The following is a 23,529-nucleotide window of genomic DNA, read 5'->3' as shown; positions in this document are numbered from 1 at the left end:
AAGGTAAAATGTTTCGAATGTGGGGGTGCATCAGACAACCCCCCATATGTAGGGAGTACCTGAGAACCCTCAACGAATTGGGGAGCTGGGCATTCAGTAGACTTCCCAGAAAATACCCCAGACTTCAAGTCTTCAAGCTTATAAGAAACATCGTCCAATCTACTCATCGCAAAATAAAGCCCACAGAAGAAGAACCACAAACGTTCGTTAACGAGCGCCAAAGTAAAGCCATCCTTTGGTCTCGCACTACGTGGTCACTTCTTTTTGCTGGATAGTGGGCACCGTTCTTTGCAAACATCCTTCCGGTCGCGAAATGTAAATCAAGCTCCATCTTGCACATCATTCCCAGGTGCGATCATTTCGGCAAACTTCCGCACATCTTCAGAACCGCCCGATGTATCGCAGATAAGACAAGACTACGTATGAATTACATCCCCAGTGCAGAGCAAAACGCTACTCTGCAGGACCTCTCCTCGGCACTCGCTCCCTCGGCTAAACACACATCAAATAAACAGCAAAACCTTCGTTTTTTGGCGCGTTAATTTCTATTCAGTCTTTCAGGATTTCTTTCCACTGTCTCGAGCTCACACTCGCGCTCGTGTTTGATTTGAACATGGGGATCTGTCGAAATCGAGTTCCGGTGCTATCTGTTTACTGTTTCCTGTTTTCTGTTGCATTCTGTGCGTTACTTACTGTAACCTACGCTTAAACGACTAACATTTCGCTCTATGTACAGCTACGGGCTCACACTAAACTCTAGTGTCCGGGTGGGGGGGGAGTTGGGTTAAAATGGTTCCACCGTCCATGGATGGAAAATACACCAAAAATAAACACATACACACGCACATTTACTTATGCATCCACGAAGCCACAAAAAGCTTTGCTCCACTAATCGATGCTTAAAACATTAAAATAACTGGGGTATCGTTTGCGCAACCTACACACTGCTGGGACACATATACACATTTATAACTGGCACCTATTTGAATTGATTGGGATGGAATGGGAGAGGGATGGAAAAAGGGGGTGGACACGGGGGGGATGGGGAAATATTTTTTTTCCACTCTGTGCTCCTGACTATAATACTGAACGAATTTGTTCCCCTCGGTCTATTTCTGAAAGCCTTCATACCACTGTTATACAAATTTATTTAAGTAAGCTGCAATAAGTTAACTACCTATATCCGGAACGACATGCCGAAAAATGTTCCACACGCAATCAATTTTGGTTTACCTAGTTTTGTTTCCCAACCTGACCTGTCCTGTCACCTAAACGCCATACCTCTTTAAAGTCTGTTAATTTTGTATACAACAAAAACAACCAAGAGTCCCTCCCTTCCAGGTTACCATTCCAATTAGGCGTTTTCTTCTGCTGCTTCTTCTCCTTTTGCTATCTGTAAGTCGTACGTATTTTTGTGGTTTTGTTGTGATTTTTGGTAGTTAATTTACGTTACTTTTGATGGGAAATAATTTCTTAACAGAGGCACAGATAAAGCGGAAACCAGCACCAAACATTAACCATACTTCACTCGGTTACACTTCACTGTGTTGGTATAAGGTTTTGTTTTTGCAAAAAAAAAGTAGCAACTAAAGCCGGTTAGACGGAGAAGAGTAAAATCGTATAAAATTAAATGATAAAAATACAAATAAAAAAAAAAAAACTCCTATTTACAAATAGTGCCCTTCGTCGGCAAATACCTCACGGTCACGAATTCTTTAGCTCCACATTGCTCCGTGCTCCGAAATATCGATCGAGGTCTTGATGTTGTCTATCGCAACCCAAGAAAGACGATTGGGATTTCATCGAACGCGAGGGAGCGATACGTTTCCTCTGGTTTTCTTCTACACATCTCTTTGTACACCGATATATCCCGGGTTCTCGTCCAAGTGTCCCAAGCGACCGTCTAGTGTCTGCCTCCGTTTTTTTTTTTGTTTTCATTTGTTCTCGAGCAGCAAGCGCGTTGAGATTATTAATCCCGCGCCAGCGCAACATTCCATTCCCCTCCATCACAGCAGCGACAGCCGCGTCGCCATCATCCATTATACAAGTTTTAAAAACAAAAGTCGAATATTTAAGATAAGAAAGAGGGAACGGTCGGCAAGAACGCCAGCCATCGCTCCGTACCCACACGAACGTCACGGCGAGCGGGCTGACTGCGACTGGTGGATGATTCACCCTTTCGATCACGAAAGGACACGACACACGGGGATGGGACACTGCGACATCCTTAATTACACGTGTGGATGACCTTTTTCGCCCGGCAGAGCTTACACTTTACCTCGCAGCACCAGTGGAAGGTGCATGAGCAGCGTTCGACCACCGTCACCTCCTGCCTCCGGAAGCCTCGGCCGCAGCACATCAAATCACAACCGTCCACACCGATCGAGGTGTCGTTGCACTGGCGTCCGTGCGTACCCTGAATGCCGAGCCGTGGATTGCGCTCGCAAAACCCGGGCGATGGTTCGAGATACACGAGATCCTTCGTGCCCGGTGGTTTGTGTTCGGGGTTGTACGGCTTCAGCTGGAAGTTGTACCTATTGCAGACAGAGCATAAGACAAAAAACGGGGAAATGGTTCGTCAATTCGTCATATTTAATCGAAGGGCAAAATTCGCTAAAAAATTTCCACAAATTCCCCGCGGAAAAGCGAAAAAGACAATCTCACCCCAATCCCCCAAAAACCCAACTTACCGATTGACTCGCTTCTGCTGGTGACCGCGGGCGTGAAACGAATTGCCCAGCACACTGTTCGGGTTCGCACCGCCAACGCTGTTCATGCTGTTCGTCTTGAGATTGTTCGAACCGGCCCGATTCGTGAGCGTGTTCTCGTTGACGCTAGTGCTGCGCAAGCTGTTGCTGACCATGACGCGCGACGCACCGTCGAACCGATCCTTCAGGATGTCACCGATCGTCCGGAAGCTGTTCAGCCGCATCCAGCACGTTTTCATCGTGCACGAGCCGGACATACCGTGGCACTTGCATTCCTGTCGCATTTCCGCCTGTACATGCTGTAAATAGGTCAGAGGAGGCAAAGAAGGTCCAACGTGTTAAAAGCTGTCATGTGCTTTGGATTAAAATAGGAACATCCTCCAATCGATCGCATAAGCTAATCCTGCTAATGGGATTCTAAACACACACAAAAAAATCCTTCCATGATGCATTGGCGTCTCGCAGGATTTATTGTCACATTTAAGACCCATTCGTTTCATTCGCAATTCGCAACAGAATGCAATAAAAATCAATTAACCGCCGTAAGCTGTAGCGATGTCTCAACCAACAACTCTCGTCTGCTGTGACCGTGATGGGGCAGAAGACGATCGTGCCAAAAAAACCCCATACGGCAGGAGTGGCCGCTTCACTGTCCATTTTCGTTAAGAGCATCGATTTGCTAATCCTGCTCGAGTCGTAACCTCTCAATTCACCTGGGCGTATGTCCCGATGCACAGCTCCCCGGTCGAGTCATCAAATTTAATTATCAATTCTCGCACTCTGGGAGTGTTTATAGCACGAAAAAAAAACCCTCTTGTCTGGAATTCGGATGCTGCAGCGTGTGTGAATCATCGATGGTAATACAGACACACACAAAAAAAAAACCAGTAACCCAACCTTCTAAGCACCAAAGCAAAAACGGAACTGTGGAGGAAGCACAAATAATATGTCACTTAATTACAATCACCACGAATTAATAACATTCATAAATGAATTCATTCCAGTTTTATCAGCTGTCAACAGTTTAATGCATGCGCTTTTTTTTCACAAACCTGCATGCAGTCATCGACGGGGAGTGAATTGATTTTGCTTTTGGAGGATTTTTTTTCCTCTCCTGCAGATGGAAGAAGCCTCCACGAAGCGTACGATCACGCAATCAGAGAAATACTATAAAGCTGAACAACACCAAAAAAAAAACACACACACAAAAGCTTTAAAAGCAAAGCAGAAAACAGAATCCTCCTGCTAACGCAGCCCCCGGTGCAATCCAAGCTCGCAGAAAGGGATTAAAACATTTATTAATGAAATTGATCGCATCAGGGTGGATGGATCGCAGAGGGGCGGGAGCACCGATCGGCGAGGAATCGAAAGTCCGTCCGTGGCGATTATTGGCGAACCGTTTCGCGCTGGATGTCGCGTGAGATCGTGCGATCGTATCATAGGAAGCCCCGAAGGAGGCATTTTGTGTTTTATAAGCGATCGAGAGCAAAGTTAAGTAAAAAAAACAGTAAACGATCGCAATGTATCTCCCCACTCGCCGGTCAAACGGTGAACAACATTAAGCCCCCGTGACCACGATCGTGCCGAGCCACTTCGACGGTGGCAAACGGACGACTGGACGGGCAAAAAGGATATAAATAAATTTTATTTATTTGATTTTTACCCGGCCACCCTCACCCACCTCCCCAGTAGTTGAGATTACCACCCCGGTACCTGATATGACGCTTGTGTTTGCTTCCCTCTCCTTCAGTGGTGTAATAATGGGGGGGAAAAAATAATAAAATAAAACGCTTATGAAATCGTTTTAGCGATGGCCACACGAACAGCCGGCAGCCACGAAAGACCCCCCTGGTATAGGATTGGAGTACGTACAGGCTAAACGCCGTTCCAGTGCAACCATCATCCCCATGGAAAACGGGGGGGTCGGGGGAGGTTCCACTTGTGTGGCAACATTTACCCTTTCATCCCCATCACACGAACCACCCCACCCGTTGTGGAGTGGCGAAATTAACGAAAAGGGTCACGCTTTCGAACCAATCGATTGATCGAACGAAGCAAAACCGTACACATGTTTATGATTATTATGGGCAAAGCTTATCCCTGATTGATTACACACACATACACACACACACATACATACACTGTGACATAGAAATAAACCGCATCACTTACCGCTCGGCCAGCCTCGTTGTTGTGAAGGTTCATCTTTTCGCGCAACGTCCGGCCACGCTCGCCCGTATCGACAAAGTCGCGGGAAAACTTAAACCCGAACCCGATGTTGTCACTGCAGCCGCCCCACTCCCAGTCACCGACGCCCGCCACCGCGCCAATGTTGCTCATCTGCGGTTCGCGGTTCTGGTGCGAGTAGTCGCAAGTGCACGATTCGATCGAACCTTCGCTGCACGCCCGTGCCACACTGTGCGTTACTGCCGCGCTGGTAATCGCGTAGATAAATGCCGTTTCACGACAACCTGTTGAGGAAGGAAGGGAGGGAGGGTGCAAGAAAGAAAGAGAGAGAGAGAAAAAAAGAAGATCAGTAAAGTGACACATTTTCCTTCCATTCCTTAAGGGTCCATTTTTTTCAAAGTGACAATAAAAACAGCTCTTTAAACGAGAGAGAGTGAAAGATCGAGAGTGTGCCCAAGAAGCAATCGAAACTCTACAGAATGTACTTCATAGTTGCAGTCAATGTTTCGAATGTTTCGAGAACGAGCGAGACAGTGGTACGATTAAAGTAAATTAAATCGTTTTGTAATCCTGCTTACGACCGCAGCGTCTAATCATGACCCGTAAGCCGAAGGCCTCCGGAAAGCGTAAGTCGCAAGAGTGTATCCCTTTTTCTGGCGGAAGATGAGCGAGGCAAAGCGTGCCAGTATGAGCCCCAGACGAAGAAGATTGAGACGGAGCTTAGCGATTCGAATCCGGATAAACACCCGTTTTTTTAAGAAGAAGGTTTGAAGCATTTCGGGGGCTTTAATTTCATCCAATCGGATGCTGGTGAAAAGTGTTTGTTCCCTGCTAACAAACCTTCGAGAATTCCTCACGTACCAGTGACCACTTCGGGGTGTATGGAAGGGTCACTCTTGAGGCGAATAACATGCAACTTAAGCGATAACCTAAGCAACAGGTAAAGTGTAAACGATGATGGCTTGAGCTGGGGACTCTCTTCACAAAGAGCTACACGAGTGGTGTTGGATGGGAAGAGTAGAACTCACATCAAGAATGGTTCCATTCGTTTCAGTTGCTGTGGTCAGAAGAATTATTGAACTCTCCGTTAGCTTAACCGTTCCTGAAGATATCCGAAACGAACAGGGCGTCTTTCGCGTCGTCGAAATCGATTGCGCCAAGTCGATGGATACGGCATGGCTGGAACTGATTCTGAATATGGCACTTGTTTGTTCGTTCCCGCCCGGTCCGGGAGTCATCTTCGCCGAAGACTCGAAAGGTACACCGTAACCGGTACATTTAGTACCAATTTTCCAGGGCCAATTTCACACCTTCGCACCTACGGCAGGACGTTGCCGACGATCATCTCTGCTAAACGATTGCGATCCGCTCGGGCACAGCAGCGCGCCCGAGGGTTGTCCTAAACTCAAACTCCCCGAGGATGGGTCAAACGGGATGATGGAAAGTCTGCTCGCAATCATCAATCATCATAAAGCTCCAGTCGAGTGGACCCTTGAGGGAGTAGTGTGGCTCAAACCGAGGCGATGTCATAAAGCCCCGGTCTGTCTTGTCCTGTCTTCCTACGTAACTGCGTGAGAAGCAGCATGTGTCAATGGACGGGCACAACCAAGACGCATCTGGTAGAATTTCGGTGACCTCGAGCCGGACATCCAACCTCCGGGGGTAATGCAAGAAAGGCACCTCCGGAAGAACCCATCGCACAGGTAGTGAGCAACCCGAAAAAACGGGTCTGGTAGCAATTGATTTGTCAAATGTTACGCTTCATCCTCCATCCATCATCTCCGGTCGGCCCTGAACCCTGTGGAAGTCTCCCTAGGGGGGTTTGGAATCGAATCGGAGTGTTGTGCAGCAAGTGGTTCGATCGCAACATTCAATTCGCAAGCAGAACGACACACAAACGCAGCGTAACAACGCACCAAGGACACGTCAACGGCTTGCTATCGATAACGAGCCGGTCGGACGGAACAAAAGGCCATCCAAGTGCCAGGCCATTCCGGTGAGGTTCGCCGCAAAATGGTACATCATTTCGATTGTCTACGCACCGAGCACCGTTTGGGTGTTGGATGGTGTTTGAAGGCGGTCGGTTCGGTGTAACGCAAGGTTACACGGGGCCCCGTCGGAGAAGGTTGGTGGTTTTACGAGCCCATCATTAGTGAGCCACAAAGTTGCCAACGTTGCCATAAACAGCACCTCTGATCACTGCAGCAAAAACCACTCCTTACGACGCTAACCAGGCCACAGCGTAATGGGGTTTCTATTGCGTCTCGAAAGTGTAAATCGGTGTGTGTGTGTGTGTGTGTACATTTCAAGTTTGGCTTTGTTTGGAGGACTATTTCACACCTCACCATACCGATATCGGTGCACTGCGAGGAAAGTAAATGTTAAAAAGCTGGAAAAAACAGCAAAGATAAGACGTCGTGAAGTGTGATGGGCATGTTGTTCCTTTGGTGACTTTAATTACCTTTATCGATCAATTGCTCACGTAGGAACGTGTAACACACCAAGTGATAATAACACACTCTCAATCGTAACAATGTGCACCGCTGACAAATATTTCTGGAATGTTGTCGTGCGGGAAAAATAGCCGCAAACGCGCCCGTTGTCTACCGGCACTAATTTGTGACAATTCATTTGTCATATCAACTGACACGATTGCGCACCGGACGGACTTCTGTCTGCGGTAGAAAAGCGGCTTCCATTTCAGGGATATATTGGGGTCTATCGCTTCCATCTGCGTATCTATCTCCCGATAGGTAATTGTACACCCGCCAAAAAAGCCCGAAAGCCTGTGGCAGCAGCTCAGCTTCCAAACAACGAAGCGGATTATATTCAACCGAATGTCGTTTGTCACCGATCACTGGCCGGACTGGTTGACGAGCGGTTCGGGTTCGGGACCGTAGCCAGTTTCTAACCCCGAAAGATGACAGGGTGAGTTTTGGAGTGTGTGTGTGTGTGTGTATTCGTTCAAGAATGCGTGCCTGTGCGTCAGTGATTGATCGGTTATTAATTGATTTATTAGGGATTGATCGGAAAGTTGACGAGTGTTCGATGAAGAGCACGAAGAAGACGAACGCGGATCGTTCCCTAGCGGTACTCGGACGGTGTCCTAAACGGTACCCACCGCTACCAAACAGTCAACGCTCGCACCGGGATCGATCGAATTTATTTATTGGATTAAGACATTAGACCCTTTCGCCGGGACGAGAGAAACCGGGTTGATGGTGGACAACGATGGGCCCCCAGCGGTTGATCGTGATCGTGCACATGTCCAGTCCAGCTACCCCCGTCTGATTTGGACCACAATCCATCATCGACATTCCCGGGGGTCATCAACTCGCGATCGCGATCCAATCGCTTACTTAATGAATAAATTAACTCTGCATAATCACCTCGAGACATCATCTTGATGATCAGGTTTCCTTCCCTTTTCCCCTTTTCGATCGGAGTGGCCCCGATTTCGATCGCTAGGGTGGTGATTCCCTGGACCGATAAAGTGGAGCATAATGCGTGTATCGCTAGTGTGTATTTCAATCGAATCCAATACTGTCAGGCGTGTATGGGATCGAAATAATATCCCCACAAAAAAAAACCTTTCAATCTTTTCATACTTTCCAGGGCTGTTGCTAGTTGATCTACAGCACAAGGCTTTACTGTCTGTCCGTTCCACTACCCTTATGGCCTGATATGCAAACGGGTCCATTTTATTCCTCCCATGTGGAATCAAAATATTTTCATCTCTTAAATCACACAAAACGATTGAGCTTCGTTCGTTCCCTGCATGTCAAAGTTTTTTGTCTTTCCTTTCGAAACTCGATTATACTGCACCCGGTCCTTGTTGTTGTCCCCAAACCTTCTCTTCTCTTTTTTCCCCCCGTGTCCGTAACACACAGAGCCCTTTTCTCAATGCTGTCTAGGTTTTTCTTTTCGCACAATTCGATAATTGCCGGGTTCGTCGCTGCAGCGCCCATTGAACATTTTCGTTGCACACGCGGCAACACAACTGTCCAATCGGTGGTACGTAACGAGAGCAGACAAACAACAAACAAACAACACAAAAATACCTCACGGTTACGGATACGAGTTCAGGGTGACTGGTGCGAAGGTGAATCAAAATCAAAAAAGGAAGCAAAATTTGTATGCCCTCACGGTGGGACCCGACTTTGCGCAAGGAGGAAATCCGGTCGAAATCTTGTCTCATGTGTCTGGTACGGTTAAACGTATGTGTTTGCTTTGTTTTCCACCATCTTCATCTTCCGCACTCGATTTGTTCGCCGTTTCGATTTCGTTTTCATCGCGAAGGGGCCAAAAACCCGCGCATTGGCAATCACACAATAGCTGTTTCGGGAGCCCAAAATATTATAATGAAAGGGTTTCAGTTCCGATCGCATCGTGCCGCGCTGGCACAAGCAACACACAGAAGGAACACACACGGGAACCCAAAACTCCACAAACAATTAGTTTAATGGTTCAATTTGGGCGTTACGTTTGAGTTTTGTATTCGCAGCACCAGTATTGCACCGGATCCCCGGGCCGGGGAAAAACGTACGTTTGGTGTTCATTCATGCTTTTGCTCAGTTGCTGTCGTCGGCTGTTGGGAGACACACAACAATTTTGCAGCCTGCTTATGGATGGATCACAGTTTTCGGCAACAGACGTTGGTTCTTTTGTTGTGCTTTTATTTATTTCCTCATTGCTTCTCGCTTACATCCTGAGATCGTTTCCGTTTTTAAAAAGACATCGTAAAATTGGAAGGTCCTGGTGCCTGATGTTCGTATCAGTTGCACCCATTTGCATATTGGAGGGCATTGCAGTTGCGAAGGAGTAGTGAATTCAATAGACAACAGGTTCCCTTTTTTATGTGTGGCTAAAAGGAAGGATATTCACTAATATGTTTTATTCCATGATGGAATTGCACCAAGGTAACCTAATTCATCGGCGGAGCCACATGGTTTGATTAAAAAAAAAACACACAAACAAGAACGATCTTCCGAATGAAACATTCATCAAGGTGATTGTCTAATTTCTGGCAAAATGTTACCCAATTTTGAGGGTCCTTCAATTTAATCCACCAACGAAAACCCCTCGAAATTCCCCATTTCAGCGCGATGTTAATTATTGACAGAGGCCTTCGGGTCTACCGATGGGATACGATCGATACGGAAATTATCTGTCTGGCAATTTGTGGCAAACTTTTTTGTGTGCTAAAATTACCGGCCAACAACCCCGCAAACCGAAATTGTTTTGCAGTAGCCGGAGGCGCATACTGTGGCACAAATATTTCGTAAAACTGTCCCGGTAGAATATTTTATCGCTTCCTTCCAGCAACCGCGGTAGGTCTCGGGAAACGTTTTGCCTAAACTAGGCAAGGTTTTAGGGTTTTTGGCGTGGCACGAAGGAGACAAAGAGACCAACACATGAAAAAAAAAATTCAGTTGAGTTCCAAACGAAAACAACCGAGAGTCCCTTTTTCTTGAGACCACCAGCTTCCAAGTACATTGCGCTGCACGGCTGCTAAAACTTTGCGATATACATCTCCCTATCTCTCTCTCTCTCTCTCTTTCTCTCACACACACACATACACCCTTCATCCTTCTGGTCGCCTGATTTATGGAGCGTATAAAATCTTTTATTAATATATATCGCTACGGTTTAACACGGTTCCGTTCGGGTCTTTGGGTAGGTTTTGCGAACCGATCGAGCTTTTGCCACACTCGCCACACCGTACCGGATCCACTCGGGACCATTTTCTCATGGTCCCTATCTCGGACACCCTCGGGGGAAAAACGTCCCTGCGTGAACGTAACGCTGTTGTGCGTCCTGCTGAAGCGATTTGTTAGACTATTAGACCTCATCTACTCTAAAAGACTGCTGGAAAAACATACACATAACAGCAGCAGGAGAAAAGAAGCAGCGGGAACAGCAAAAAAAAAAACGCAGCATTAGGCATCACCAAACGTGGGCTCTGTTTTTCTCCAATCGTCTTACGATGTTTAACAAACCAAATCCCTTCAAACACATCCAGCCTCAACGAAAGGCACAGCGCCGTGTGCTGCCTCCGGATTTCATCTCAACCTTTATGGGGCCGGTGTTATAAAAATAAAACTGTCATCATCACCATCATCAGCCGCCGTCGGGTTGGGTCGATCGTAAAATCGGCACCGGTTGCGACCGGTCGCTAGACACCTCAGGCAGCAGTCATCAGTAGACTGTGTGATGAAAATAGGCAAAAAGAAACCTCTCCCCAGTTAAAGCCACCCGCTAGAAGCGCTTGAGCGTTCCAAGTTACAATAAAAAGACAACGCGCAAAAGCCACGGTGGGTGCTGCCGGGAAGATCCCGTCCGGGGACTCGAAAAGTGTGACAAGATTTATAGCGTTTAATTGCTTCGGGTAGATGGGAGGGCTTTCGGTAATAAAGTTGTTGTGCGGTACACTGTACCGATACATCTTTCCAATCCCTCCAAACCCCGGGGGGAGGAAGATGTGCCCGCCGTAACACACGTGCGACGGAGCACGGTGCAAAAGAAAGGACCGCTCGCACTTATATGGGCCCTTAATTTGCCGGTCAATTAAGACCAGATGCCGGTTCGGAGTGCCACCCGGAGCACCGCGTTGGCAATGTTGGGCAGTTGGTATTAAAAGCCCATTTTTGCGATAAACAAATCGAAGTGTAGAGATAAAATTGCGATAAGGATGAATTTCATTCTCACGGTACGCCGACGGTCCTGTTGGAAAGCGGGAAGCTGTGTCGCGCTATCGGTGGATCGGATCACAAAATGGAGCCGGCTCAAGAAAAAAAAAACCCCGGCAACCGGAGCAGATCGATAAGTGCCACCGGGCATCGGGCCGGAGAGACCACCATCGAGGGTGGCTTTTGGACGCCAGCCGTAACCCCGGCTTAATCTTTCGACCTCTTCGAAGTGCCTATAAGCGGGGTGAATCTTTTGCCGGGACGCACGGGACAAAATCCATTCGCTCATTACGCTCCATACCATCGGTCAAACAGCCCAACACCCCCAAACCAGTGAATGGAGGGTATTGTTTTCCGTGCTGTTCGCACCGATCAAACCCCGCGCGTATTTGTGTTTGACCAACTCCTATTTGCCACCGGTCACACTTGAGCAACAACTGACGGTAGCCGCTGCCAGTTATGTGTTGTTGGTTCTTCTGGTTTTTTTCTGCCGTCCTCGCCATGATCGCGTACCTCGCGGTGACGCGAAAGACCAAACAACAAACACGCGATCGCGAGAAAACTCGATCAGTTGGGTCCGTTGTTCCCAACCACCACCCCATTGGAAAAGACAACTTGAGTGTGAGTGGCCACCCACTTGCCGGTGCTGCTGCTGCTGGGCAACAAACGCGTTTGCCCGCGAGCTGGTATGGTCTGTTGTTAATGGAGAAAACAAACAGCCTGTCAAACGGTTGGCACACACGGTGGGAAAGCTCGATACTTCACACGAACCACAGCCACCGCACAGCCGATCGTGCCGAGTAGTTGTAATGCTCGCTGCTCGCTGACATGTGGTAACATTTGTAACGAGTTTTTTTTTGTGCTCGTGCTTTTCTTTTCTTCTAAAGCACATAAGTGTTTTTAAAACGAATCCTGCGCAAAACCGCAGTTATGAAATGGGACTCGAGATGAAGTTATTGGGCTTTACTCGCGCCCAATGCGGAAAATTTCTTTCGCGAATGTAACGAAGGGAAGCATTATTAATTGTGAACTCATTCTCTCAATTAATAACACGGGAGGTTAATCAATAAAGAACCTTTTCCCCATTCACCAACCCGCGGTATCCTTGACACCCCGTTCGGAACCGATCCGCGATAGTAAATTGCCATTAATTTTCCTACAATTATTATAATTTATCGCTCTCGCCCACCTCAACCGGCTACGCACCACGCACGCGGCCAAACACCACCATTCGCTAGGTGGATGAAAACAAGGAAGCATAAAAGAACAGTACACCTTCTTCCGCTTTTCCGTACCCGCCAAAAGAAAAATAAAATGGAAAACGAGAGGGAGCCCCGCTTAAACGTAGCAATGCCCGCTCGCGCACTAAAATTGCACCCAGATGCGGCCCAAAAGGGAAATCGCGCGGCGAACCAACCGCCGCCGCAGCTATCGCGAGTGCATTAATTATTGATAGCGGGAGCTGCAGTAAAAATGCTAATGGATTGCCACCGGGAGGCAAAAGCGAGCGATGAATAATGACTTAATTTCTTCTGCCACCGCCACACTACTGCGCACACACACCATTCCTATTTGCTTCGGTGTGGCGTGAAGCGCACTTTCTCCACACATCAATTACGGGATGTGGATCGGCAAACAAGACGTGCTACACGGAAACGGTGGTAGCGATGGTGACGATGGTGCGATAGAATTAAAATCGTTTGGCCCGCGGGATACGGTGCCCGCGCCGCTGATGAGACAGTGGTCGTCGGGTCTTTTATATATCGCTTCGTCTTCCATCGTCTGCGGCATGAAAGATCGATGGAATTATGTTGTAAAAAACGGGAGACATTTTCATTAAGCGCGAGCACAAGCCACACAATGTGTGGGACATCTTCTGCCAGCGGCACGTCGAATCAGCTGCAGCCGGGAGCAAGGGATGTTTTGAGAAAAATGGGCAATGGGAGTGTGGGATGAATGCTGAAGGAAACTTTAGCAACGATTTTCAAAACCCCTCCTTAGGTTACCTTAGGTAGCGTAGAAGGATGCATCCCGCAGCGGCTGACGACAGGTCAATGAGTCGATTAGTTCCCACATGTCGTTTGTCATGTGATGTTGTTTTTATCCTCTCTCTCTTGGAGGATATCTTCTCAAAAGAGATAAAAACCCGACCCCTGACTGTGCAAAAACTTCTGGCGTTAGGCAATCCGATCGTCAATCTTGATGTTTTTTTTCCTTCCATCTGGTTGTGTGGTCGTCGGGATACATCTTTTTTATACAGCTTAACAACAAAAGTTTTTCCAAACAAATTTGTGAAATCATTGCTACACTTTCAAAACCGATGCGCTCAATCATTAAATGCCTTCGGGTGTGTCCTTTTTTTTACCTTCTTTCGTTCCAATTTCTCCTATTCAGCGCATTGTAAAGGACACCGCAACAATGTTGCAGCCTGCCACTGAACACCGTTTACCGCCAAACTAGCCTCCGGCGTGATGCCATCGCTTGTCGGGCTTGTAACGGCCACGCAACACGACCAGAACCGGCGGATAGCCCCGAGCAATAGCGGCGGAGACCTTTTTGCTGGTTGTGGAAAATCAACACCAACTTTGGGCAACAAGAATCGATTGAAAATGGTCCCAATTCTATGCGCACGATTAGTGCCGAAAGCGTTTGTGACAAATGCCCTCCGGATTACATGATTACATGAAGAACTCAAGTGGCTTATTGCGACCATTACCGGGTTTCGGGTTTAGGATTTTGCCGAGTGTTGGAAATATGAAGACATTTACCAACAACAGAACAGATGTAACCATTTGTCAGTTTGCTTTTCTATTCACTTTTGGAGTGAGATAGCAAAACAACAACAATAACAGCAACACACATGCGACAGGAAATCCCAAAGGTTGGCCACAGAAAACCCCGGAACTGCTCGAGCCGAGTGGTTCTGATCTGTTAACATGAAGGATTAACAGAACAGATCTCATTAATCCGCACGTCTGCTGTTGCATATTTATCCGCACAAACATTGGCACTCACTGGCCTGGCCTCATCATATTACACACACACGCACACACGGCATGGTGAACCAACCCACCCGGGCCAACGCCATCATAAACGGCACGTATCTGCGTGTGACGTACCGCAATCACAAAAGGGCTTTCCGTGCCGCCTTGGGAAGCCGAAACATGAAACCCCGCAAACGCGCACGAGCGCCGCCTTTTTACGTGCGCTTGCCGGTACGGTAGCGCTGCTATCTGCCCGGGCCGATCTCGTTTAAATTTCATGGACCGGAGGAGAGGAGAAAAAAAAATCAAGCTGGAACTGCGTAGGACGCCACACACTGGGCACAGTTCCTTTCGGTATTCGGCGCGTCCATAAACCAAAACCCACCTCCGCGCAAAACAGAGGCGCGCGCGCGCGCGGTCGGGAAGCGCTCACCGGAATAGTAATTAAGCTGGTATCCCACCTACGCGGGTGTTAAAACACAACGCCGAGCCACTCTCCCAACCTTTTTTTCCCCACCCCAGACTTACCCCGCTCAACGATCTTGCCGAAGAGGTTCTTGCCGCGCAGGAAGTTCCGGGTCGAGCAGTTCCAGCGACGCGTCCGGAACTGGTGCTGGCATTCGTTGATCGCCAAATTTGCGCCCTTGGCGATCGCGGCCAGAACACCGGCATGTTCCCTTGCCAGCCGGCGCTGTTTGCGTCGCAGCGTCGCATGGATGGCCGGATCGAGATACGTCATGCCGGGTGCTAACGGTGAAATGTTGTTCGGTTCGCCCGCCTTTGCGATGCCCCTGTGGAAAACAGATAGGAAGGAAACGAATCAGTGACAAAGGGGTTTTTACCAGCGAGAACTTCACTTTCAGCTCAACTTTCTCTCGAGAGTGAACACTAACCATAACATTGAATTTAGCCACTTGGTGACCTTAAATTTCCCGACCGAAATCCACCGAAATGTACACACGTGGTGTACAGAAGACAACTCAATCACCAAGGCGTTAATACGTTGGACAAACAGCAGATGATGGTGTTGACCCATCCAGCAGGAAAACCCCAAAATTTTACTATTTCAACGTGCACAGCACGATGTCAAGGTGACTTATCGACGTAGACAGTGCGTCGTTGCAGCTGGTGAGGAAATTCCATTCCAGAACCGTTTTGCCGTGAGCTAAAGAACGCTGGAGGACACTCAGCTGTAATCGAAATTGTTTTCCTTGGTGAGCTGATTTTTGCCCGTCCTGCGTTTCCAAACACTCGATCGAAACTCGCACGAACACAAGCGCCAGCGAGTTCGCAGTTTGTCGAAAAGAATAAACTACGAAACGAAGCCTGTTTGTTTCACAAGAAATTAGTTGTATCAATATTTGGCCGCCACCATCCAAAACCCCATCCTTGCGGGCAACGTAAAATCGTCTCCCAGAAAAGTGCCGCAGCGTCACGAAATGCAAATGAGACGAAAAGCCTCCTTCTCCCCCCAAAATAAGCAAACCACGACCTATCGCTCCACCACCGGAACGGAGCTCCAGTTCCAGCGCCCCAGCTGCCCCAGCGGTAGCTGACGTATGATTAATTGGACAAACAGCCATCATCGGCACCGGCGAACGTGGTCGAAGGTCTTCGGGTGTTCCCTCCTGGTGGGGAGGGGTGCACACCGGATCAATAGCGATGGTTTGGTGGCGTCGTCAACGTTGTCACCGTGCGGTGCTACGTGCTTATTGCGTAAGCATAATGCCACGGTTGGCAGTCGGACGGAACCGAACCTGACCGTGACTGGTGCCGTCGACGAAATGCTGCGTTCCCACGGTACCGCCGGTGGCCTGGTTGATTGTTTGCAGCGTTCTGAAGCGTTGGGATCCGACAAATGTATGCGTTTACACCAATTCGTCATCCCGCCGCGAGGGAAAGTGATCGAAACGGTGAAAGTGATCACTCTGCAGTGGGTTTTAATTGTTTGGATAACGAAAGATTTCAACGCTAGAAATTCATCAAGCGACGAACCCGTTTTGCAAGTGAAATTGATATTAATGTGGTAATTCCTCCAAACCAGATTTTGCGAACTATTTCGTGCAGTTTGTTTGCAGCAAGAACAAAACACACACACACACACACACACACACAAAAACCATAACCGGATGATTCATGATAAGTAGACAGCCAAAAAACATTCTTGAAGGCAAACAAAAACAACAAACCGGGACGTGCGAGTCCATCCATCGTTCGCAACGAATCGTCTCAGTTTAGTCTGGATGTTTCCAAGCTGCCAAGCTGCGTACAGTGTGTTCAGAAGTGTCGGACAAACATTTTCGGGAGTTGTCCACCCGTTCGCCCATTTATCGCACCGTCGATTGCCGAAACGTGACTGAGGGCTTTAGTTGTTTGCGCTCGCGTTGGCCAGCAGCAGTCGCGGACGATCATAAAATCTGCGATCGAAAACCTGTCACATACGCACACACACATACACGCTCAAGCATTCCAACACGTCATGACCATGAGGTGCAGCATCCTCCACCGGCCTGTGTTTAAACCATAAGAAGAAGGAAAAAACAATATCCTTTTGCCCATTGCCCATTTCTTACATAATGGGCACCGTTCCGTTGTAAAATAAATTAGTTTGTCTTGTGTCGCGTCCGCGTGTGGAACGCGGAACGAGAATGGAACGCGTTACGAATGCGCGAATCGATCGACTTTTTGTTGCACAACTGCACTTGCGTCTGTGGATGCACCTTTTCCCGCTTTTCTAAGTCGGATGCCAACAGGACGCAGTATCGCACACCACCGAAGAATCTTGTTAACGGGAGAGACCTGCCTGACGTTGGTTTGTTCTCGTACCCGAAACGACCAGCGAAGAAACGTCCAAGTGCCACCGAGGAATGACGGAAATGAAGGATCGATATCATCACACGCACCCGTAGTCGCGAATGCATCAAATGCAGCCGTCAGGAGACTATGGACGCGTTGGCAGGCCATCATACATCACCCGAGACCGACACCGTCGCCGGCGGCGACCTTACCGGGTGTGTGAGAATCAAACCACAACACCATCCGAACCGTCGCCACTATCAATCCCGATCACCGCAACAACCCTCTCCCCCTTCCCTCCCTCCTTCCCAAGTCATCGAGGTTCTTGGGACGTGCCGCCGGCCTGACGTACGCTCACAATTTATGATGCGTGCCGGATACGGACGATTTTGATGCGTTATTTATTGAGTCTTGATCTTGATCGGGGTGAAGAATCGCCGCATTGAAATTGCGAAAACGGCACGGAAAACGGAACGAACGGTTTGTTCCTGGGGGTTTGTCACAAGCACGGCAGCCACTTTCATCACTTTCCAATCGTGCATCGCAATTGAGTGGTCTTTTTTTTTTTGTTTTATTATTTCTTGTCGTCCCTCAACCAATTGGAATGTCCTTTTTCGGTAACTGGATAAGCGCCGGCACTGAGCATTGCTCGGACAGACACGCTTCAAATGGAGTTTTTGATTTTTTTTTTGTTTGTTTTGTTTTGTGCTCTATGTCATCTACCTTCGAAGCGTACACTAGGCGCTCGCCACTTTAAAACACTTAATAAACATAAACGATCGCTAAACCGTCGCCAAAGGTGCTTCTTTTATATCCATCTTTAACAGTTACGCTGACGGCTCCAGTGCGTCCTCGGGTCGGGTAACTGTTATGGAAAAACCACTTTGTCGCGTATCCCAAACCGAACGGGGAGGGCTGGAAACGTTCGTTTATTTCTTCCGAACGAATAAACCCGGTGCGATGGAACTCCCAGCTCTGCACGATATCAGTGAAGAAAATCGAGTAGATCACATTGCCAGCGAGGAATGTGGCGTTTGTCCAGACGGAACCAACACCGGGGGAGAAAAAAGGATTGAAGCTGAAAAATCAGCCCTACTTCTGCACCACTGCGTCTTGCGGTTATCAAATTACCTATTGCCAGCTCGACTGTAACCGCACAACTCCGACGCGAAATAGAAGTTCCGTCCCAGTTCGCGACACCTCGACACACGCCAGGTTGCGGTTTTCTGCCCCGTGTCGGAATTCAGGTTAAATTAAAAGCGTCGATTGCTTGAACGGAACAGGGTTGTAAAATGCTTGCTATACTGGTGGTACTATGTGTGCGCCTTTTAGCGTGAGTGGATAATCGAAAAACTAATTATCGGAAAGCACCCCATCAAGCAAAAAAAAAAAATCCCCCCTGCAATAAGGGGAAGCAATAAACAAGCACCTCATAAACATACAACCCAACGCAGCACGGGCTGTGTGTGAGGTCCATAAATTGCAACTTTCCACCACCAGGTTGCGACAGGGAGATTGCATAAAACGTCAATATACTCCCCACCCCCTGTCAATCCGAAACCACCCCCTCCCCCCCCCCCTCCCCCCGTGTTCACCCCCGTACTTTTGCAAGATTAAGGAAATTGTTTCGCTCATTTGTCAAATACCTGCCACACCGGCCACACCGGCCCTTAATCGAGTAATGCAAACGATATTTCATCGAATAATTAATGATAATTCAAGTGACAACGAGAGCACACGAGGGGCAGTAAAAATGTTTCATTGGGCGGGACAGATCCTGGGACGCCACCACTCACGTCCTTGCAGCCGAACAAAAAAGCAGAAAATAAAACACATCGCAATCGAGAAGCGAACCCCAAGCGAAGATGATCATCAATCGATCGAGGCCCCACCGTGGTGGAATAATTACCCCCGGCGTGTTGTGTCGAACCGGGGTGGCCTCTGCCATCGAATAGAGTTGCACGTACCACGCGAACGCGCGCGAGTACGGCCGAGGAGAGCTGTGGCAGCTCGCGCGAGATAGCATCGCGGTCTGCTAAACCAGGTGCCACCAGCACCCGTGTGGAATGGGAAGCTAAATTAATTTATCAAAAAGAATAAAACTCCATTCGCACACTCTACGCCTAGAATGCCGAGCGCCGTCCGTGACGGATTGATCGCAGTGCGTTCGGTAAGGATCGGCGGGGCACTGCCCTCATCTCCCCGAGGTTCCTGCCCACAATCCGTCACTATTAATCACTTCGGTAATCATTTTTCATACAAAACCCACCGTGCGCTTGTGTTGCAAGACGAGGACGGGACGAAACTTGCGAGAATGCACCGAGCCTCCGTCGTAACCGGTAGATAGTGCACCGGTATGCAGCGGGTGGCCCCGGAGTTCATCATCAGCAGTTCCCTGCCTAACGCTCGGTGCGATCGAATGAAAAATGACACTACGGTGTTAATTTGTCATTTATTACGCTATTAACAAACGCTTCGGTTGGAACTCCCGTGAAGTGCGGTGGGAAGGGAAGGAGATCGATGGAGCGGAAGTTGTGCATTGCTTGCAGCAGCAAGAGCGACGTCCAGTCCGTCATCCGGTTGCATCAACCAATGTAACGACCAACGTTTCGCAAGGTAGCAAAACAAAAAACCTCGGACCCTGGGAAAAAATGACTCCAGTGCGCATATTTGCAGAAAAGGATGGCGCGGGCCCCCAACATCAACAACACACACACACACACACACACACACACACACACACACACACACACACACACAGATAGAAAATACAAAACTCCCAGCGCTGTTTTGCTCTTGTTCTGTCTGGAGCAGAGCGTAGCGGAACAAGAAGCAGAAAGATTCATGCGCTGAGTGCAGCGGTGCGTTTTCGGTGTCGAAGATGTGTTCTCCCGCCACCCCCGGGGGGTGTGTTGCGTTCCGCGGCCGTTAAGCTTCCTTCCGCTTCCTGCACCTGCATCGGAATGCAGGCCCAGCCTGCATCCGTCCAGGTTCAGCCGGAGTCAGGGCCGTTTGAAGCCTTAACCAGCCGTCAAGCGGCGTAATGTTTCGAGTGGAGATTTATGTGCAAAACGATAAGCCCGGATCGTAGCAGCGTACAGCGCGCGCAAACACCCATCTGTTGCGGGTGGGGTTTGTCGCTTAATTGCGCGCGTTGAAGTCTTTCGTTTCGTGGGTTAAAAGCCCCGTGCGGCCGTCTAAAAGCTCTTGCCGGGCCACTCATCAGCGTCGGGAGTTAAATTAAATGCTCGACAAACTTCACTCTCTCTCTCCATCACGCTCATTCTCGCTCTTTCTTTTGCTTCTTTCCGGTAATCCTCGTGAGAAAATTCGTTCCACTCGAAACGCGGGAGCTTCGCTAGGTGATGGAATTTCGTTTCGCCGAGGATCAACGCACCAGTGAAGTCATCGTTTCGTATCCCCGAAAGCTTACGCATTCAAACCAAAATCGGAAAGGTTTCTATTTCACACCTTCCGTACAGAATGCGAATTTCGCACCACTCCAAATTCCCGTCAATAGAATGCGTTACGTAAGACAAAGGATCACACGCTGCTTGATCAACCGAACTCAATAGTACGTTCGGCTAACGAATGGCTAACGAAAACACTCTCCCTACACGCCCGTGTAACGCTGACGGATGGATCGTATTCATGATGCGAAAATTGGACATTTTCGCGCTGACTGATGCAAATGTATAAATCTTTCGCGATCCCTTCAGCCGATCATCTTTCCCGTTTGCGTACGGCCCCAAAAAAGGGAAAGGAATCGTTTCGTTCACACGCTTTATGACGGGTGAGTGCGCTCGCGGGCACACAGGATTACGAGTGATTTGTTTTCCACCACCCCTCCTTCCCGTTTCTACCCCTCCTTTTTAACGGGGAGTCAGTCCGGGAGGGTCACAAAATACCCGGAGTGGTGAAATGGACACATACCTTGTCGCAACGCCGAAACGTACAAGCCAAGAAATAAAAAGCCAAACCAGACAACGGTCAAGCGACGCTTCAAACCGATAACGATCAATTTGGGTTAAAAAGAAATCTCCATCTTAATTAAAAGAAAACAAAAAGCGTACACGGTGCAACTGGCAACGATGAAGCTTACCGGTGCATTGCGAAACACACCGAACAAACGACAACACGTTTGCCAAATGCCCAGTATGTGAAGGTCTCGCTTGTGTCGAGTGTGTTTTTTGTTTTTCTTTTGTACTGTGGTGGGGATGTAGAAATCGGATTTAATTTAATTAAAACGGACAGCGTGCAAGCGTAAGGTACACCACACACCGCGCCTTCAGGACCTTCTGCTTGTCTGTCTGCCCCGTTCACCGCCGGGCTGGAAATGCATCCGGGCGATGCATACAAATCAATTTCTGTGTTAATTTCTGTCTTTCACTCTCACTGCAAAAGGGTGGTGAAGGTGAAAAAAACGGGGTAAAACGCGCGAGATAATTTGCATTCGCTTGCACCTGTGCGCACCGTGCTCGATGCTGTTGTGAAGCGATCATCGCTAACGGGTGCCCGATTAAAGGCCATCCAATATGGTTAAATAATAAAACTAATTACAGAAATAATTATAATCAACATTTACGATCGTTATTATACGTATTAATAGGGTTGATTTTTTTATTCTGCTTCTTTAGCGTCTTTATCTTCACGATCGTCTTGTTACCCCCGATCGTTCCCAGCATGCGCAGGATGCATTGGCTCATGGTGACAAACATAACGCAAAGTGACAGTGACTTCCACTCGCGGGAAGCAGCAAGCGTGTTGTCACTTGTCACACCGGGAGTGTGAAAAGTGGATATCCATTTCGAGGCCACACGCGGGATAAGGGCACACCTCGGACAGGTTGAACGCGCCAGCTTCACCGGCCACCACCCGGTAAGTGGGCAAACAATACGAACAAAAACCCATCACAAAGCGAAACGGTTTAAATAACGAATTCCCAGAGGCATTCGCATTCCCAGGGACATGGCCAAACCGTGACTCGTAAATGGTCCGATATGAACATGAATCTGTGTCTTGGTTTCTGTCAAAAAAGGGGAAAAAACAAAATCCTCCCCCCTATTAGTGACACCTTTTGCAAAAGGGTAGCGAAAACACGGTAGACTAGCCGTGGGGAGATTACAGAACAGAAAAAAAGTAAATAAATAAAATGTTAAGCCGCGTCCGAAACCGGACGTCACTTTCAGGGATTTAATCCCGAAAATGGCCCAAACACTTGGCGTTCAATAGGCGCGAATAGGACGCTGGAACGTTTACCAAATTCTCACCAAAGGCAAATAGCCACTACAAATAGAGGGAGACTTTAAGGAAATTCAGAAAAGGCACATACACCACACCTTTGGCACCAGGATCACTAGACGATCGCGAACGACGGAAAGCCACCATAAAACACTGATATTGAAACCATAAATTTTCTATTAATCATTATCACGCGAGCCGGGCGAGATTATTTCTGCCTCCCCCTTCTAGGAAGGAGGGAAACGACACGAAACCCTCGCGAGCACAAAAACCGAGCGATATTCGACTTTTGTCTGGAGGACAACCGTGCACGATACGATGGAGCGGGAGAGCAGAGTGGAACAGATTAACCAATAAAGACAAAATAGAGACTATGGAAATAAAAAGGCAAATAAATAAATAAGCAACCATCCTACGGTCCCGATAATACGGGGTCGAAAAGGCAGCTGGCTATTAAGCGAGGGAGGGAGGGCGAAACAGGGCAGGGAATGGGGGAAGGGGAGGATTCGTTTTAGATAAACGTTTTGCCTGCTTTACCTAATGGTACACTTAAGTAGCGGCGATTAGGAAATATTAATTTCCATCCATTCCCTGCCCGGTGTGGTCACGAGATCAAGGTTTTTCTGTTTTCATCTACTTCTCCCATTTTATGGCCCTGTTCTCCCTCATAATGATGTCATCGGCATCACCAACATCATTCCGCCGATGGGTTGTTAAACTCATCCACCAGCTCCCCCGAAAACATTACAGCACAGCGGGCAAAGCGATCGTTTTGCGAGGGTTAAGTAGCGACCGATGCCAATTTACTTACCACCACATCGAGCCTCGACCCCGACCGGGCTTTGATTTGCTCTCCACCTCCGCCCAGGCACTGATGGCCATCAGGCACACCATAAACACCGTCACTAGATTCATGTTGCGTTT

The 23,529-nt window shown here is 48.3% G+C and overlaps 1 protein-coding gene across 1 annotated transcript; it reads right to left on the bottom strand.

The window, feature by feature from the left end:
• Positions 1 to 2,227: 2,227 nt before the first annotated feature.
• Positions 2,228 to 23,520, bottom strand: LOC128305293 (protein Wnt-1). The gene is made up of 5 exons (XM_053042667.1): positions 23,417 to 23,520; positions 15,097 to 15,359; positions 4,881 to 5,179; positions 2,691 to 3,007; positions 2,228 to 2,534 (listed from the first exon to the last, which is right to left on the bottom strand). The coding sequence occupies exons 1-5, from the start codon at positions 23,518 to 23,520 to the stop codon at positions 2,228 to 2,230; spliced, it is 1,290 nt and encodes a 429-aa protein (XP_052898627.1).
• Between the last annotated feature and the right edge of the window lie 9 nt (positions 23,521 to 23,529).

This window comes from Anopheles moucheti, chromosome 3 (assembly GCF_943734755.1).
Source record: "Anopheles moucheti chromosome 3, idAnoMoucSN_F20_07, whole genome shotgun sequence".
NCBI lineage: Eukaryota > Metazoa > Arthropoda > Insecta > Diptera > Culicidae > Anopheles > Anopheles moucheti.
Note: the sequence above shows the minus strand (reverse complement) of the source record. Positions and strands in the feature narration are given on the sequence as shown.

Bases quoted from the DNA above. Each gene is read 5' to 3' on its own strand.
- LOC128305293 (XM_053042667.1), bottom strand. From the start codon at position 23,520: ATGAATCTAGTGACGGTGTTTATGGTGTGCCTGATGGCCATCAGTGCC. The intron at 5,180-15,096 runs GTAAGTCTGGGG...CTTCCTCAACAG, and splicing joins CGGCAAGATCGTTGAGCGGG to GTTGTCGTGAAACGGCATTT. The intron at 2,535-2,690 runs GTAAGTTGGGTT...TGTCTGCAATAG, and splicing joins CAGCAGAAGCGAGTCAATCG to GTACAACTTCCAGCTGAAGC.